Here is a 15,242-nt window from a genome sequence, read left to right as displayed (position 1 = left end):
CCATGTAGTATGAGAGCCATACTCTACACAGTCTAACTCCCCATCAGATAAAAATCTTTGCAAGATGCTGCACATAAAGATGCTGTACACATTCAAAAGATCAGTATCTGCAAAAGATCTGTTCCTGCAAAAGATCCTTTGCTGCAAAATGCATTCATAGTCTATGATATCTGCAGATCCTCATACACACCTTGTTTAACAGACATTCATCTGCAGATCAGACAATCATCTGCAGATCTGAAACTCCATCCTGGTGGATCCGATCTGCAGATGAATGTCTGTTAAACAAGGTGTGTATGAGGATCTACCGATATCATAGACTATGAATGCATTTTGCAGGAATGGATCTTTTGCAGATCCTGATCTTTTGAATGTGTACAGCATCTTTGTGTGCAGCACCCTGCAAAGATTTTTATCTGATGGGGAGTGCAGCTCAATAGAATAGACTGTGTAGAGCAGGGGTCTCAAACTCAATGTACCTGGGGGCCGCAGGAGGCAAAGTCAGGATAAGGCAGGGCCGCATAAGGAATTTCACAATTGCGGCGCATCGCAGCCTCTGCCCGCCCCTCTCACTCTTCCTTCACAGAGAGGGGCGGGGAGAGGTGGCGATCCGTGCAGCGATTGACGTCAGAAGGGGCAGAGCTGAAGCTGAAAGCTCTGCCCCTTCCTGGAAATGCCTGTGGATTGCCCCCCGGGCGATTTGGATTGTTTAGCTTTGGGGATGCGGCGGATTACTTGGGAGCACTGAAGCGAACTATAAGGAAGCTTTTGCCGTCGAGGGCCACAAAATATTGTATCGAGGGCCGCAAATGGCCCACGGGCCGCGAGTTTGAGACCCCTGGTGTAGAGTATGGCTCTCATACCACATGGAAGGTGGTAAAATTGGTCTAAGATCTTTCATTTATCTTTCATGTGTGTACAAACCATAAGGTAATAACCGGGGCGCATTCACCTGAAGCACTGACTTCACTGATGGTCTAGGCAGGTGTGAGTTGGGTACAGAGAGAGGGTGTGGAAGCATCAGTTGCAGTTTACATTTATGTGTGAACTGCTGGCACTAGTAGTAGGATAACCATCTCAGGGGGCCAATACTGTACCAAATATTTATGTGGCTGCACAGTAGAATTTGTACCATTCCTCAGGCTGTGCAGAAATGTGCTATCCCTGATACTGCCGCACTCATTACTACAACTGCCTTGTGCATGCTATATGCCAGTTATTAAGCTATGGCTCTGCCATCAGATGCCAAGCATTTCCTGATGGCATGCTTCAAACCAACAGGGCTGTGGAGTCGGAGTTGGAGTAATTTTAGGTACCTGGAGTCAGATTTGGAGTTGGTGGTTTTATAGGCTGAGTCGTCGGAGTTGGGAGTCTGATGAATTTTGTACCAAATACATCTTCCTGGTTAGTATTAGACTAATGAGTTGGAGTCAGAGTAATTTTGGGTACCTGGAGTCGTGGTTCCATAAACTGAGGAGTCGGAGTTGGATGATTTTTTGTACAGACAGCCCTGTAAACCAAAGCTCCATATTTGTAAATGTTATTTTTCCCTAAAACAGTATTGAAGATCCCAATCACTTCTCCTGGCTGTAGACATTGCACTGCCACAGCTGCACATTACACGTCCATAATTCAGTTCTTTCAGAATTGGGTGGGCTTCCCTGGAACAGGAAGACAGAACTAGAGACTGAGCTCTTCATAGGAGGTAGCGACTCTTTCTACTTAAACCTTCACTTCACATGAACTGAAGCTTAAAGAAAAAAAAAGCACTGCCTATCCTTTGGGAAAGTGAGATATCGCTTAAAAAAGAGCTTTTTGATGTACAAAGAAGGTGCTTTAGTTTGAAGGAGGCAACTAGGAAACCCGTAACAGTGAGATGTGGATTTCCTCTTCCATAAGCACTATTTATCCAGCTAGTGTACAGTGAGCATGATTCCAACAAGCTGTGGATGACAGGAGCACATTGGTGTAGTGTCCAGGTAAAGTGCAATTACTGTGACATGATAGAGGTGTCCTTAAAGTAATATTATTATTATTATACTAAACTCAGGTTAAAATGTCTTATACACACTTACAATTTTCCCCTCAGATCAATCGATTATAAACATGTCAGATCTGCTTCTGACCGAGCAACAGATCGATTTTGAGATCAGTACTGCACAAAGTCGATCCCTTTCTCAATCGAAAGCAGACTGGACATGTTGAAAAGTATTGATCTGATGCCATTAAAATGAAGATTTTATCAATAATGAAATTAACCGTTCGATCAATGGGTCAAATCAATACATTTCCGACCAGTCCAATCAGGTTTTGGATTGATCTTGCAATCGATTTTGTACAGAAGTGGTCGGAGAATGGATCGAACCAGTCAGAAATGCTCATGGCAACGGGTGCGTGATTGCAAAGGGCACGCTGATGAGGACGCCGAGGGACCTCACGGGCTACGGGAGGCTGGAGGAAGCCCAGGTAAGTTCAGTATTACATTTTTGGGCTCTGTTCAGGATCCCTTTAAAGTGAAAAAACTGTTGAAAGAATTCGTAAGGTGTTAGCCCTTGTGCTATATAGATGAGTAGATAGTTAAATTATTTAGTTAAGACTGTAGGGCGTATGCCCATCTCTAAAGTCCAGGTAAATAATAAAAACGTTATGCAACACATTACAGCTGTAATAAAGCTGCAACATACCTATAATGATTCATTATCAATCTGAACTCAGGATCACAGTTTCTCTGTACCTCATTACAATAATGCCATCCAGAGGGTGATATTGTTTGTGCGACCAACAGTTTGTTTTTTTAAGAGGAAGAGACATGAATTACTTTAATGCTTTATAAATCTATTTATAGCCAATGGCCTCAATTCACTAAGATCATGCTGGAGATAACAAGGCAAGAGAAAACTTACCTCCACACAGTGAGAGAGAGTTATCTTATCTCTTCATTCCTTAAAGAGACTCTGTAACATCAAAAATATCCCCTGGGGGGGTACTCACCTCGGGTGGGGGAAGCCTCCGGATCCTAATGAGGCTTCCCACGCCGTCCTCTGCCCCACGGGGGTCTCGCTGCAGCCCTCCGAACAGCCGGCGACAGACCCGACTGTCAGTTCAATATTTACCGTTGCTGGCTCCAGCGGGGGCACTGTGGCTGCTTTCCGCTCCGAATTACACGGAAATACCCGATCTCAGTCGGGTCCGCTCTACTGCGCAGGCGCCGGAAACTTGCGCCTGCGCAGTAGAGCAGACCCGACGGCAATCGGGTATTTCCGCCTACTTCGGAGCCGACAGCCGTCAGAGCGCCTGCGCAGGAGCCGGGAAGGTAAATATTGACGTCATCTTTCACGGGGGGCTGCAGCGAGACCCCTGAGGGACGGAGTGGGAAGCCTCATTAGGATCCGGAGGCTTCCCCCACCCGAGGTGAGTACCCCCCAGGGGATGTTTTGATGTTACAGATCCTCTTTAAGTTATCTCCTCTGTAGTTAGGTTAACTCCTCTGTAGTCATTTTCACACACAGTTAATTAACAGCCTGTCTTTAACTTTAGAATTCTGGAGTTATTTTAAGGATTGAAGAGTTAACTTTAGGTTTGCCTGAGGTAAAATGTTTCCTGAATACTACATGCCTCATCACCATGCTGATAACCCTAGAAACGTTATTAAGGACAGAAGATAAGCTTAGTGAATTAAGGCCAATGTCATTCTTCCAACAGGTAAATGAAACTGTACTGTATTTTTTACATTTTTTGGCAAATAGATTTTATTTTACATTTTTATGCATAAATCCTTGACTATGACTATGGTCTGAAAGACCTAAGACACACCAGCCCAAGTAGGGGGAGGAGCCATTAATACTCCCTGCCTGCAATTCTTTTCGGCTGAATGTACCAGTCTACTTCTAGTTAATAGTCATTAGTTTACCTACTATACTACACTATATCAGCTTCAGGCTGGTCCACACTGTCTGTGTTTACATTTTTCAAAGCGCTGCATGCACAATTTCTGCAGGGATTCTCATTCACTTGACTGGGCTAGATCACAGACTCCACTGCAGGACAACAGAGCAGCCCAGGAGGATGGCAAGGGATCACTCTGCCTACAAGAGGATGGAGGAAGCCCAAGGAAAGTATAAATGCATGTGCTTTTTTTAATCTCAGGGCTCCTTTAAGTCTTGTACACACGTTGGATGGTTCTCGGCAGAAATGGCTGGTCAGGGCCGCTTCTAAAGAGAATCTAGTGTGTGTGAACAGCAGACCTCGATCTCCCTCAATGAATCCATGAAAAATCAGACTGTAGGATAGTATTGACTAAGTGCAGGCTTTTCTTCTAGACAAGACAAGACACAGCAAATTTAAATTGCGCCTTTCTCCAGGCGGACTCAAAGCACCAGAGCGCCGCAGCTCACTGAACAGGTGCTGGCTTACTGAACAGGAAGAGCCGAGATTTGAACCTTGGTGTCCTGTGTCAGAGGCAGAGCCCTTACCCACTACACTAGCCACTGCTCACTTTGCCCCAAGAAGCGAGGGCATCAATAGCCTGCAGACATGACATGTCTTTACAGAACTGACCTGGAACTGTCATTTCAAGTGATAATGCTGTGGGGGTTCAAATCCTGCCTGGGGACAGAATCTATTCAATAAGGAGTCCCTGGGCAAGACTTCCTAACACTGCAGGGTGGCTTATTGCGCACGCCCTTAGTAGCTACTGCCCTCAAGCACTTTGAGTCCGAAAGGGGAAAAGCACTGTATAAATATTTGCATTATTATTATGTCATGACACCTTATATTGAGACGGATAAATCAATATGAAATTCAAAAGCCAAAATAACCAATCCAGGAACTAGCAGGATATTTGGGGAGCCAGCTCCGCTGCCACCAATAAAAACTTTCTTTTTTTGCCAACCCTGCCTACCTGGGACTCCTCCATGCCTGACAAACACACATCTGAGCTGAACATCTTATCAAGTGTAGCAAAAGTATGGTAAACTGGGAGATCATTTTCCTGGTAATCAGGAGATTTTTTTTGTCTTTTATCATTAGTCATTATGCTCAAAATGCTGCTAATGTTTGGGAAGGAGAAGCATAAGTTAAATAACCTTTTTGAAAGGACTCCCAAATACACAGCGGTATGAAGCCTATTTATCTTGCAGTGCATCTAGTGCTCATATTTAGCAAGGCAGCCTTGTTACAGACACGTCTAATCTCACCAAACACTTCACAGGGAACATGAACGTGCTATACGGTATGCAGCTAAATGAGAAGACACAAGGGCGCATGCAAATAAAGGGGACATTTTACTTGGGCCCTGTACTAGAATGGATTCCTCAACAAGAGCTGATCAGTCCTCCATAGTAAATTAGAATATATGTTAAAGAGGTACTATCTGGATAATGTTACTGTCAACACCAGCAAATACATAGAGGGGTAATTCACTAAGGCAGGGAGGAGCACACATCTGTCAGTTTTCTGTGCACATTGTTTTGCATGCTTTTTGTACGTGGAAAAACAAGCACATTTTTCCACAGAATGTAATCGATAGAGAAAACACACACACGGTGCTGCACCGCTGTCAGTTTATTTTTTTACAGATTGCGGAAAACGCATTCAAGTGTGAATTAGCCCATTGTGTAACATTTGTTGTCAGTTTTTCTATGCAGGAAATGTGCACAGAAAAACAAGCAAGTCTTCTTCCTGCATATCGAGCAACCAATTATATGGAGAGGATGATTTATTCCACCTTTAGTCTTATTCCTCTATATGTGAACACATACTGCATGCCTCCTTAAAGGAGTCATCAGTCAAAAAAAGCTCCCCCCCCCACCCATTCTACTTACCTGGGGCTTCCCTCAAGCCCTGTGCAGCGGACATGTTCCACGCGCAGATCCGCTTGCAGCCATTATCCGGGGGTCCCAGTCGTACAGAGGGTGGTGTCTGTGCCAGCACCGCTGTCAATCAAGCCCACGTTGTCCTCAGTGTAGGAGGTCAGCCTCTGCACCCAGGGCCAGCGGCTGCGAGCGAAGCGGTCAGCGTGGGACAGGTCAGCTGCGAGAGGCTGGAGGAAACCCCCGGCTGAGTGGGGGAGGGTTAGAGCTTTTTTTGATTGATGGCTCCTTTAAAGAGAAACTGCACTTTTGCTCGAAAACAATTCTTTTAGCACGGGGGGGGGGGGAGACGACAAGAGGTGGGGTAATATACAGTTCATCTAGTGAGAAGTACAACTTGATCAGAGTTAGAAGGGGGAATGGCCTAAGTTAGAATATACAGTGCTGCCCATAATTATTCATACCCCTGGCACATTTTAACTTAACCCATTCAGGTTCCGTCGTTTTCACGTGAGAAATATTCACCTCCCATTCATTAGCCTATAACTTTATCACTACTTATCACAATGCACTGATCTATATCTTGTTTTTTCCGCCACCAATTAGGCTTTCTTTGGGGGGTACATTTTGCTAAGAGCCACTTTACTGTAAATGCATTTTAACAGGAAGAATAAGAAAAAAATGAAAAAATTCATTATTTCTCAGTTTTCAGCCATTATAGTTTTAAAATAATACATGCCTCCATAATTAAAACTCACGTATTGTATTTACCCATATGTCCTGGTTATAACACTGTTAAAATTATGTCCCTATCACAATGTATGGCGACAATATTTTATTTGGAAATAAAGGTGCATTTTTTCACTATTTACAAGTTTAAAATAAAAAAAAAATATAGAAATATTTCATCTTTACATTGATATTTAAAAAGTTTAGACCCTTAGGTAAATATTTACATTTTTTTTTTTTATTGTAATGTTTTTTTTTTTATTGTAAACATTTTATTTGGGTAGTTTTGGGAGGGTGGGAGGTAAACAATAGATTTATAATGTAAATGTGTGTTAATTTTAAATAATTTTTTTTTTTTACAGGTGTAGTATTACTTTTGTTTGTTTGTTTGAGTTTGTTTACATGACGTCACTCTAAGCGTAACACACGCTTAGAGTGGCGCATTGGGCAGGGAACGGCCAGAAAAGGCGCAGCTTCTGAGAGAAGCTGTCGCTTTTTCAGCGGGGGAGAGGAATCAATGATCGGGCACCGTAGCCCGATACATTGATTCCCTGGCTACCGAATCCGCGGCCGGGAGTGCGCGTGCACGCGCGATCGGCCGCGGGAGCGCGTGCATGGTTCCTGGACGTAGAAACTACGTCCAGGAACCAAAATAGGTTAAAGTTACTTTTATTCAACCAGCAAGTTATTTTTTTCATGGGAAATGACATAGGTGTCTCCCAAAAGATAATAAGACGATGTAAAAGGCATTATTGTGGAAAAAAAAAATCTCAGCTTTTATTTACATTTGAGCAAAGAGTGTCCAGTCCAAAATATCTTGGGATATCAAAACGTCTTGGGAGACACCTATGTCATTTTCAGTCAAAACAACTACTTGCTGGTTGAATAAAAGTAACTAAGTAAAATTTTGCCAGGGGTATGAATAATTATGGGCAGCACCATATGCTTGTCGGAAGAAGTGACTTTGGAGGAAATGTTTAAAGATTTCAAGGGTTGGTTATTGATTGATGTGTTGTGGAAGGGCATTCCAGAGGAGGGGTGAAGCACGTGAGAAGTCTTGCATACGTGAATATGAGAAGGTGATTCTAGAGAAGGGCAAAAAAGGTTGTGTGCAGATCTGAGATTGCAGTTTGGTTGGTATCTGGAAACAAGTGAGGATACGTATAGGGGAAAGAGATTGTGTAGGGTTAAGAATTTGGACTGTATCCTTTGGTTAATTGGAAGCCAATGAAGAGTATGACAAAGAGGAGCACAGTACAGATAAGAGCAGTGCCAGTCTGTTAGTTGGTAGTCCACAAAGCAGTATATTACAATAGTCCAGACAAGATATTATAAGAGCATGTACTAACATTTTAGTTGTGTCCCAAGTGAGAAAAGGTCGGATATGAGGTATGTTTGTGTTGATGACAGGAGCTGGTTAGGCAGTGAATGTGAGAAATAAATATGAGAGTGGAATCAAATATTACCCCTAAGCAACATGATTTGGAAACTGAAGAAAATTTGGTAGGAAATTAATAATCAGCTCCTGAAGGTAGCGTGTTCAAAGCAGGAAAAATGGCAAAGCATATGGGTATTTGCAACTTTGTTTAGTGCTAAATTGAAAAAAAAAACTAGACAACAGGTTTAAAAAGTGTACCAATGGAAACAAGCAATAACGGAGAACCAAATAAAAGACCAGCTTTAGTTTTCACAATTTCCAGTGTAAGTAGTTTTTTTTTACACAAAGCATTTTCTTTTTCACATGATTAGTTTATTATATTTATGATAGTTATACTGTAGGTACTTGTGACCTCAAGTTTCTGCTCTATGACATACCCATACAGCACGGGTGAATCAAGTCCATTTAACCAACCTTTGTCAGTTCCACAAAGACAGCTATGAGTACTTTTACCTTGCAGAACACAAAGGTGGCACTATAAATTCACTGTCACTGATAGTTAAGGTGATGTGACGTTACTAATGCATTGTACATAACACTGGCACAAGCAAGCCATTAAGCCTGAGACCAGCTGTATTAATTCCTAGGCTGACGTTCTACATGCAACAACTAACACCTCAACAAGCAAGAAAACCTATTATTCAGAGATAAAGTTATCTTTCTCATAACTCATTCCACTGCTTCACAATCTGCTCACTTGAAGCCATTATCTGCTGTACCGCCACTTCTCTCTTCTAGAATGATGCATTCATATTCAGCTTTTTCAGTGATCATTCTCATGCTTGAAACCCTTCACTTAGCTAGTTCTATATTATTTGTCTCAAAACTACTCAAGTGAATCAAGTACAACAGGTTGATCTTCTGTACAAAGTAGGATGAGGAGAACCTTGGAGCACAGTGGTCTTGTTACAGTGGATCTTACATGCATTCCCATGAAAAGGATGTCACAGATGCTGGAGCAATTATGCCATAGTGACAACAGGCCTTGAAAAAAACCCATAACTTGCCTGTAAGTATAATTTCCCCACATGGGTGAGGGATGAATGAGCTATATTATTATTGCATCCCCACAGTTAACATATTCAGATTCAAAATTGCAGTTTATTTTATTTTCTATGAGCCCCTTGTCCTGTGTATACCGCACTATAGTGTTCTAACAGCGTATTCACAAACGAAGCCAAACATCTCCTCACAAGTACGATATTCATTCTTCAATGCCATTATCCATCCTTTACTTCATGAAAACAAGTAAACTATTATTACAACTGCTCTTCTCAGTCCGTTAGTATACATAGCATGGAACTGACCTAGATTAACTGGTGATTTTCTATTCCGTGTTGGTTCACCTTCCCAGATTTTTTATTAAAAGGTGAATAGGGGACCATGGCTAATGAACAGCTTTCACTTCCCAGCACATGGCCATCTCCTAAATCTACCTGACTCCTAACTCTACTGCTGAGGGAATAACTCTTTGTGGCCAGCACTGCTTCTTGACTCAGTTTCATCCTATTTCTCCCTAGTTCTTCCCTGCTCAATGTGTAATGAAGAATTTAACCCCTTCCACTGTATTTAAAACCACCACAAGTACCTCTCACTGCCCGTCCCTACCTGCAATAAGAGGCTATTCATCACTGTCATTCTATTTAACCTTTTATAAAGATGCACTAAGCAGGACAAGGAGGCCAGACAGCTGAGCTGTGGTGCTGATCACAGCGAAGGGATGGATAGAGTCAGGTGATTAGCTCTGGGCTCACAGGGAGAGACTGGCTGGTGCCTCCTCCATGCTCCTTTCTGACTTCTTCATAGGGGTAGTCATGGTATACTGTAAGTTAAGACAGCAACCCGAGTCCTGGTTTGCCCAATTGGAAAGGGAACTACAGGGACTGGCCTGATATATATATAGTAAAAAGTACCAATGTTCATCCTGAGTGCTGTTAGTAAGGCAAGATTACTATATGCATGGAAAATGAGATGCTGAAATAGGTCCTAACCTTGTCTGGTTACCGGATGTTTCCACTTTATTATATCAAGCACCAGTAAGCACAACTTATGCACCTCTCTAAAGGGCTGTGCACATTGTTGCCTGAAATAAATGTCTGTGATTACTTCAGGCGATAGTCAGTCTAGAAGCCTCTGATAGTCATGCACACTTAGCTCAGCTATGCAGCATGTTCTCTTCCATGGAGGGGGAGTAGGATAGACTGAAGATGCAGAATACTCCCCACTGCAGATAATACAAAAGCAACCAGTTGAAAAAATATCTAACCTGGCTGACTGTTCTTCACCCCACACAAATTGGGCGCAAAAGCCAGGGCTGTGTTGTACAGACTTCAGACAGCCCCTCAAAACCATCATGAGTGATCAAAAGTTTGATACTGTCTACCAAATTGGACTAAATAAATTAAATTAGGTTTACTCCCCTTTTGAAATCTCTTTGGAAAGCCGAGGCTCTTGGCTTTCATTTGCACTAGGCTCCGCATCAGTGTGATGCATTGTTCCTGAGTTAGAGGGTATTGAACAAGGGGTGCCCACTCCTTTTAAAGTGATATTCCCCGCTTTACTGGAATCACTGTCAATTTGCCGCTCGCTAAGTTGCGGGCTCGGTCTTCGCTTTGCTTAGGCATCTTTTTATGCTAACTCCATGCCCGCTTGGATAGTGGACATTGCACACCTGGACCCTTGCCTGCTAGCTTCGTTTGCTAGGTTTCAGGCTGGAAACTCGGGTTGCCAGGTTAGTGCTGCTGACAGCCCAGGGCAGTGGTGGACACCTCTCATTCAACACCCCCTAACTCAGAAACCGACAAGGGCATAGTACAAAAGAAACCATACCAGCTTTCAGGGGATATATAGATTTCCAAAGAGAAACAGGGGTAGTCAAATTCCATAGATGGTATAATATGCAAGTACCATTTATCAATATATAGAGGAAATCAATTTCTCACACATATATTTTATTTTAGAAGACATTGTAAAGAAGCAGGCAATCCATTTGTAAATCTCTTGACTGGCTTGTAAAAATTATGTAATCATTTATCAGTTCATTTCCTGTATAAACGGGACCCACATGATCAAAACCAGACAATCAGAAACTTTGAAATCAATCGCATAATTAAATTAGTGAAATGGTCCTTCTTTGGAACCTATGCAAGAGAAATCCGTTATATTTATTTGTAAGCAGCTAGCCATAGAGACCTGTACAGAGAAAGATAAGCTAACTTTCTGTAGCTCTAGATCTCGGACTCAGGAGTGTGCAGATCAGGAGTTTTTACTTCTCCCTGACTTTATAAATTGCAAGCTTTTTCCAGGGGCTGTAACTTAATGAGAGAGAGGCAAACAGAACTTGTGAAAGTGGATTCAGCAATTTATGTGAACCCTTTTTTTTCCCCCATTACAGGGATCTAATAACAGTAAGGTCCAGTTCACATTAGCGTTATGAGCCAAAAGGATCCGGTGAGCGGATCCAGTCTCCGCTTCACTGGAACCTGATGGCTCAGTCCGTGGCCCGGTTCACATAGTGAAAACGGATCTGATCTATGATTGATCGGATCCATTTTCACTCAGCAAATAAATACCTTATTATCAGTAGTAGCCAGTGGTAGAGGCTTCCTCTTCTTCAGCTGTGACTACACAGCACGTCATGTGACATGACGCTTCATGTAGTCACATGATGCAGAAGACGACGGAAGCCTCTACCGCCAGCTACTACTGAAAATAAGGTATGTATAAACCCTCCCTGACCCACCCGCCCGGCTGCTGCACCCTCCCGTTGCTAGATTTGCATTGGCCCATGGCCCCATCCCCTGTGCAACGGTCCGTTTCTTCACTAGTGTGAAGATACGTTCCGTTTCCCATTGCCCCAATGCTGCAGTATTTTTTGTCCGGGCAGAATGATCCGGAAAATTAGGGCCTGCAGCATTTTTTAGATCCGTGGACCGGAACGTGCGGAATGTTTCCGTACCAATGGATGCATGTGAATGGATCCATAGGTTAACATTGGATCCATTCACATCTGTTCCGTTTGTACAGTATATGTTCTGGTACAGATCCGGAAAAAAACGCCAATGTGAACCGGGCCTAAAACACTTTGAGAACTGAGCTTCTTCTCCCTGCTAAAGGACAACTAAAGTAAGAGGGATATGGAGACTGCCATATTTATTTCCTTTTAAGAAATACAAAATCGCCTAGCTGTCCTGCTGATCTTTCTGGCACCAGTCGTGTCTGAATCACACACCTGAAACAAGTACATGGCAAATCAAGTCAAACATCTGATCTATGTGCTTGTTTACCGTCTCTGACTATTTTAGAGGCAGAAAATTGTCAGAACAGCCAGGCAATTTGCATTGTATAAAAGGAAATAAATATGGCAGCTTCCATATCCCCCTCACTCCAGGTGTCCTTTAAAGGGAGGCTAAGCTGAGAAGGATATGGATTTTTCCTTTTAAAATAATACCAGATGCCCGACTCTACTGCTGATCCTGTGTCTCTAATACTTTCAGCCACAGCCCCTCAACAAGCATGCAGATCAGGTGCTCTGACTGAAGTCGGACTGGATTAGCTGCATGCTTGTTTCAGATGTGCGATTCCTCCACTACTGCAGTCAAAGAGATCAGCAGAACTGCCAGGCAACTGGTATTGTTTAAAAGGAAACATCCATATCCCTCTCAGTTAAGGTTCCCTTTAAGTTTCTAAAAGGTTACTGTAGTCCTGGAAACATTTCAGGCTAATGTGGCTAATGAATGCCATTTAATGAGGATGCTCAGAACCATAAAAATCAGTGTATTGTAATCAATGCCATCAAACTATAAAAAATAAATATGTATATATATTTCTTTTTACAGGATCTATACCTTGGCTTCCAGATTTTGAAGACCGTCCTTTTGGTGAAGGAAGTAATAACAGTTCCAAGGACTGAACTGAAGTTCCCTTTTCCTGTTTCTCTTCAGGCTGTGGCAATGGGTCCTCTGAAATGTGGGGTTTTTTCTTCTCAGCTAGCATGCTCCCAGCAGCACGTGCAGCAACCTCCTTGAGTAGTGCTGCAGATGAGGTCATGGATGCTAGAGAAAGGAATGGGCCAGCTGGAGAATGTCGTTCCTGTCCAGATGTCATACCTCGCTCACTAACTTTCTTGGATAAAGCTGCTAAAGTAGAACTAGCTGACTGAGAACTGAATGGTGAAGTGAAGGTCTCAAACCTAAAGGTTTCTTCAGTCCTTGGTTGTGATTGGTCTTGAAGGACAGCATTAGCAGCAGCTTTTAGTTTTAAGATTGCAGAATCCGGAGACAGGCCACATGTGTTTGTGTTTTGCAACCATCGATCTTGGCTCCAAATAAATCTGTTTGCTGGCACATTTCCATACTGGTCACCATGATCCTGTTTTTCCGCCAGCTTCCTGGCAAGAACACTGAGCTGTTTTGCATGGTGGGATGTAGGAGAAAAAGAAAGACTTGGTGACTCCTCCCTGCCATTTTGAGACACTTCCGCCCCAAGCTGCACAGAGCCAGATTCTAGCAGCCGTCGAAGATTACTGCTTAATGGCTTGTTGGGTCCTCCTTGATCATCCTCATCCATAGAGGATGCCGACGTTGATAATTGTTCCTTACAGTGGGAAACATCTTTGAAAAGTTCATTTTCTAATGTTCCCAAATCAGTGTTCAAACTTGGAGTGGCACTTCCTAAAGAAGTATCAGGCGACGTTGCCGATTCTCTTCCACGATCAGCAGGAGACAATTTAAAATTATCAGGTACATCACCATAAGAATCTTCAGATGGAGTTTCTGAATTTGTTCCAAACCAGTTTTCTTCTTCGCTGACTTCCCCTTCAACTTCTTCCCGTCTGTTACCATCTAGAAAGTGAAAAAGAAAATTTTAATATTCTGGGTATTCACTAACTCCATGGTAGCTACAACTCCAACAATAGTGTAAATTGACAACCATTTTATACAATATTTTATTGTATACAGCTCAATTTCTAGTTCTATAAAAACTTGAAGTGACTTGCCTGCCTGCCTGTCAGGTTGACCTTTTGGCTTCACACACCTGGAACAAGTATGCAGCCAAGTGTAATCTGAACTTCTGTATACCGGTTTTGGATGATTGAGTCAAAGTACAAAAGCATAATTCCATGGTGTTTTTGTTTTGTTAAACAAGGTCTGCTCAAATTCACAAGGAATACCCAGCCAGCTCATGGTGATTCAGAACCACCTGGAAAGTATAAAGGTGTAACGATTGGTGTCAGCACGCAGAGAGAATCTGCTTATTGGTGATCTGCAGTATCACCAAGAATGCAGATATATACCCGATTATTGGTGATCTGCAGAATCACTGATAATACAGATATATTGCTATCCTCTGGGCACCTTTTGGTATGTGAGTGTTTGGTGCAACAGTAGTACTTTGAGCAATGCAAGTGCGGTGCTGGAATATTGCTCGGGAAGGCACAGGAACCTTTCAGCAGCCTGAGGCTCTCCAAGGGGAGGAGTCAGGCTGGAGGTAGGAAGGACCAGGGAGTGAGTGACACCCGAAGGTGGATGTCACTATCTGGTCTGGAGACTATCTCTTAAGGGGAGAGATAGCTCTCGAGGTCGGGCACGCCTGGTCGGTAACACACTGACAGATAAAGTACAAAGACAGAAGGCTGATTCGGTATCCAAGGCAAGCAGGGTCTGGCAACGGTAAATCAGATATGCAAGGTACCGAATCAGAAGACAGAGTAGTAGTCAGAAAAGCAATAAGTCCTAACAGATGTCAAACAATGCCTAGTCTGAGTGCGAGGTCCTTGGTCTCAGCACCCTGGAACTAGTCTGAATAATAACACAGATTAACAGTACAAGTAAACTGGCTAAGTGTGAATTCCCAGGTCCACCTGGTACTAACACACTGTAGGATCTGACTAAAGGTCTGAATGCTTCCACGTAGTGATCGCAACGGCAGACAACTTGCAACTGGCCAGCAGGAACTATATATGGAGTAGTGCTCCCTAGCACCACCCCTAATTGATCAACCAATAGTATGCTGCTCTGGAGTCAGCTGATCAGCTGACTCTCCATGTCCAGTATAAGAGTTCTGCCTCAGCGCGCGCGCGTGTATTCCTAAGCCTGTGTGCACTAACAGACTCAGCCACACCAGACACCCGCTGCCGCGTGCAAACCGCCGCACTGGACGCGGAATCGGCCGCCTGCTCAGTAGCACTCACGGCGGCTTTTCCGCGATCTCTCACAAAAGGGCTTAAAGAGACCAAAAAGTTCTGTATTAAAAAGCAAAGCTAA

The 15,242-nt window shown here is 43.1% G+C and overlaps 1 protein-coding gene across 2 annotated transcripts in view; it reads right to left on the bottom strand.

Moving 5' to 3' along the window:
* The window catches only part of ZNF827 (zinc finger protein 827), a 232,964-nt gene that overhangs the window by 149,906 nt on the left and 67,816 nt on the right, over positions 1–15,242 (bottom strand). For both annotated transcript variants that reach the window (XM_068279307.1, XM_068279313.1), the window contains exon 2: positions 12,825–13,820. In XM_068279307.1, coding sequence (XP_068135408.1) covers positions 12,825–13,820 — 996 coding nt within the window. The remainder of the gene's footprint in view (positions 1–12,824; positions 13,821–15,242) is intronic.

The sequence above is a fragment of the Hyperolius riggenbachi genome, chromosome 1 (assembly GCF_040937935.1).
Source record: "Hyperolius riggenbachi isolate aHypRig1 chromosome 1, aHypRig1.pri, whole genome shotgun sequence".
In the NCBI taxonomy this organism is placed as follows: Eukaryota; Metazoa; Chordata; class Amphibia; order Anura; family Hyperoliidae; genus Hyperolius; species Hyperolius riggenbachi.
The sequence above is the reverse complement of the archived record's forward strand: the minus strand, read 5'-3'. Positions and strand labels throughout refer to the sequence as shown.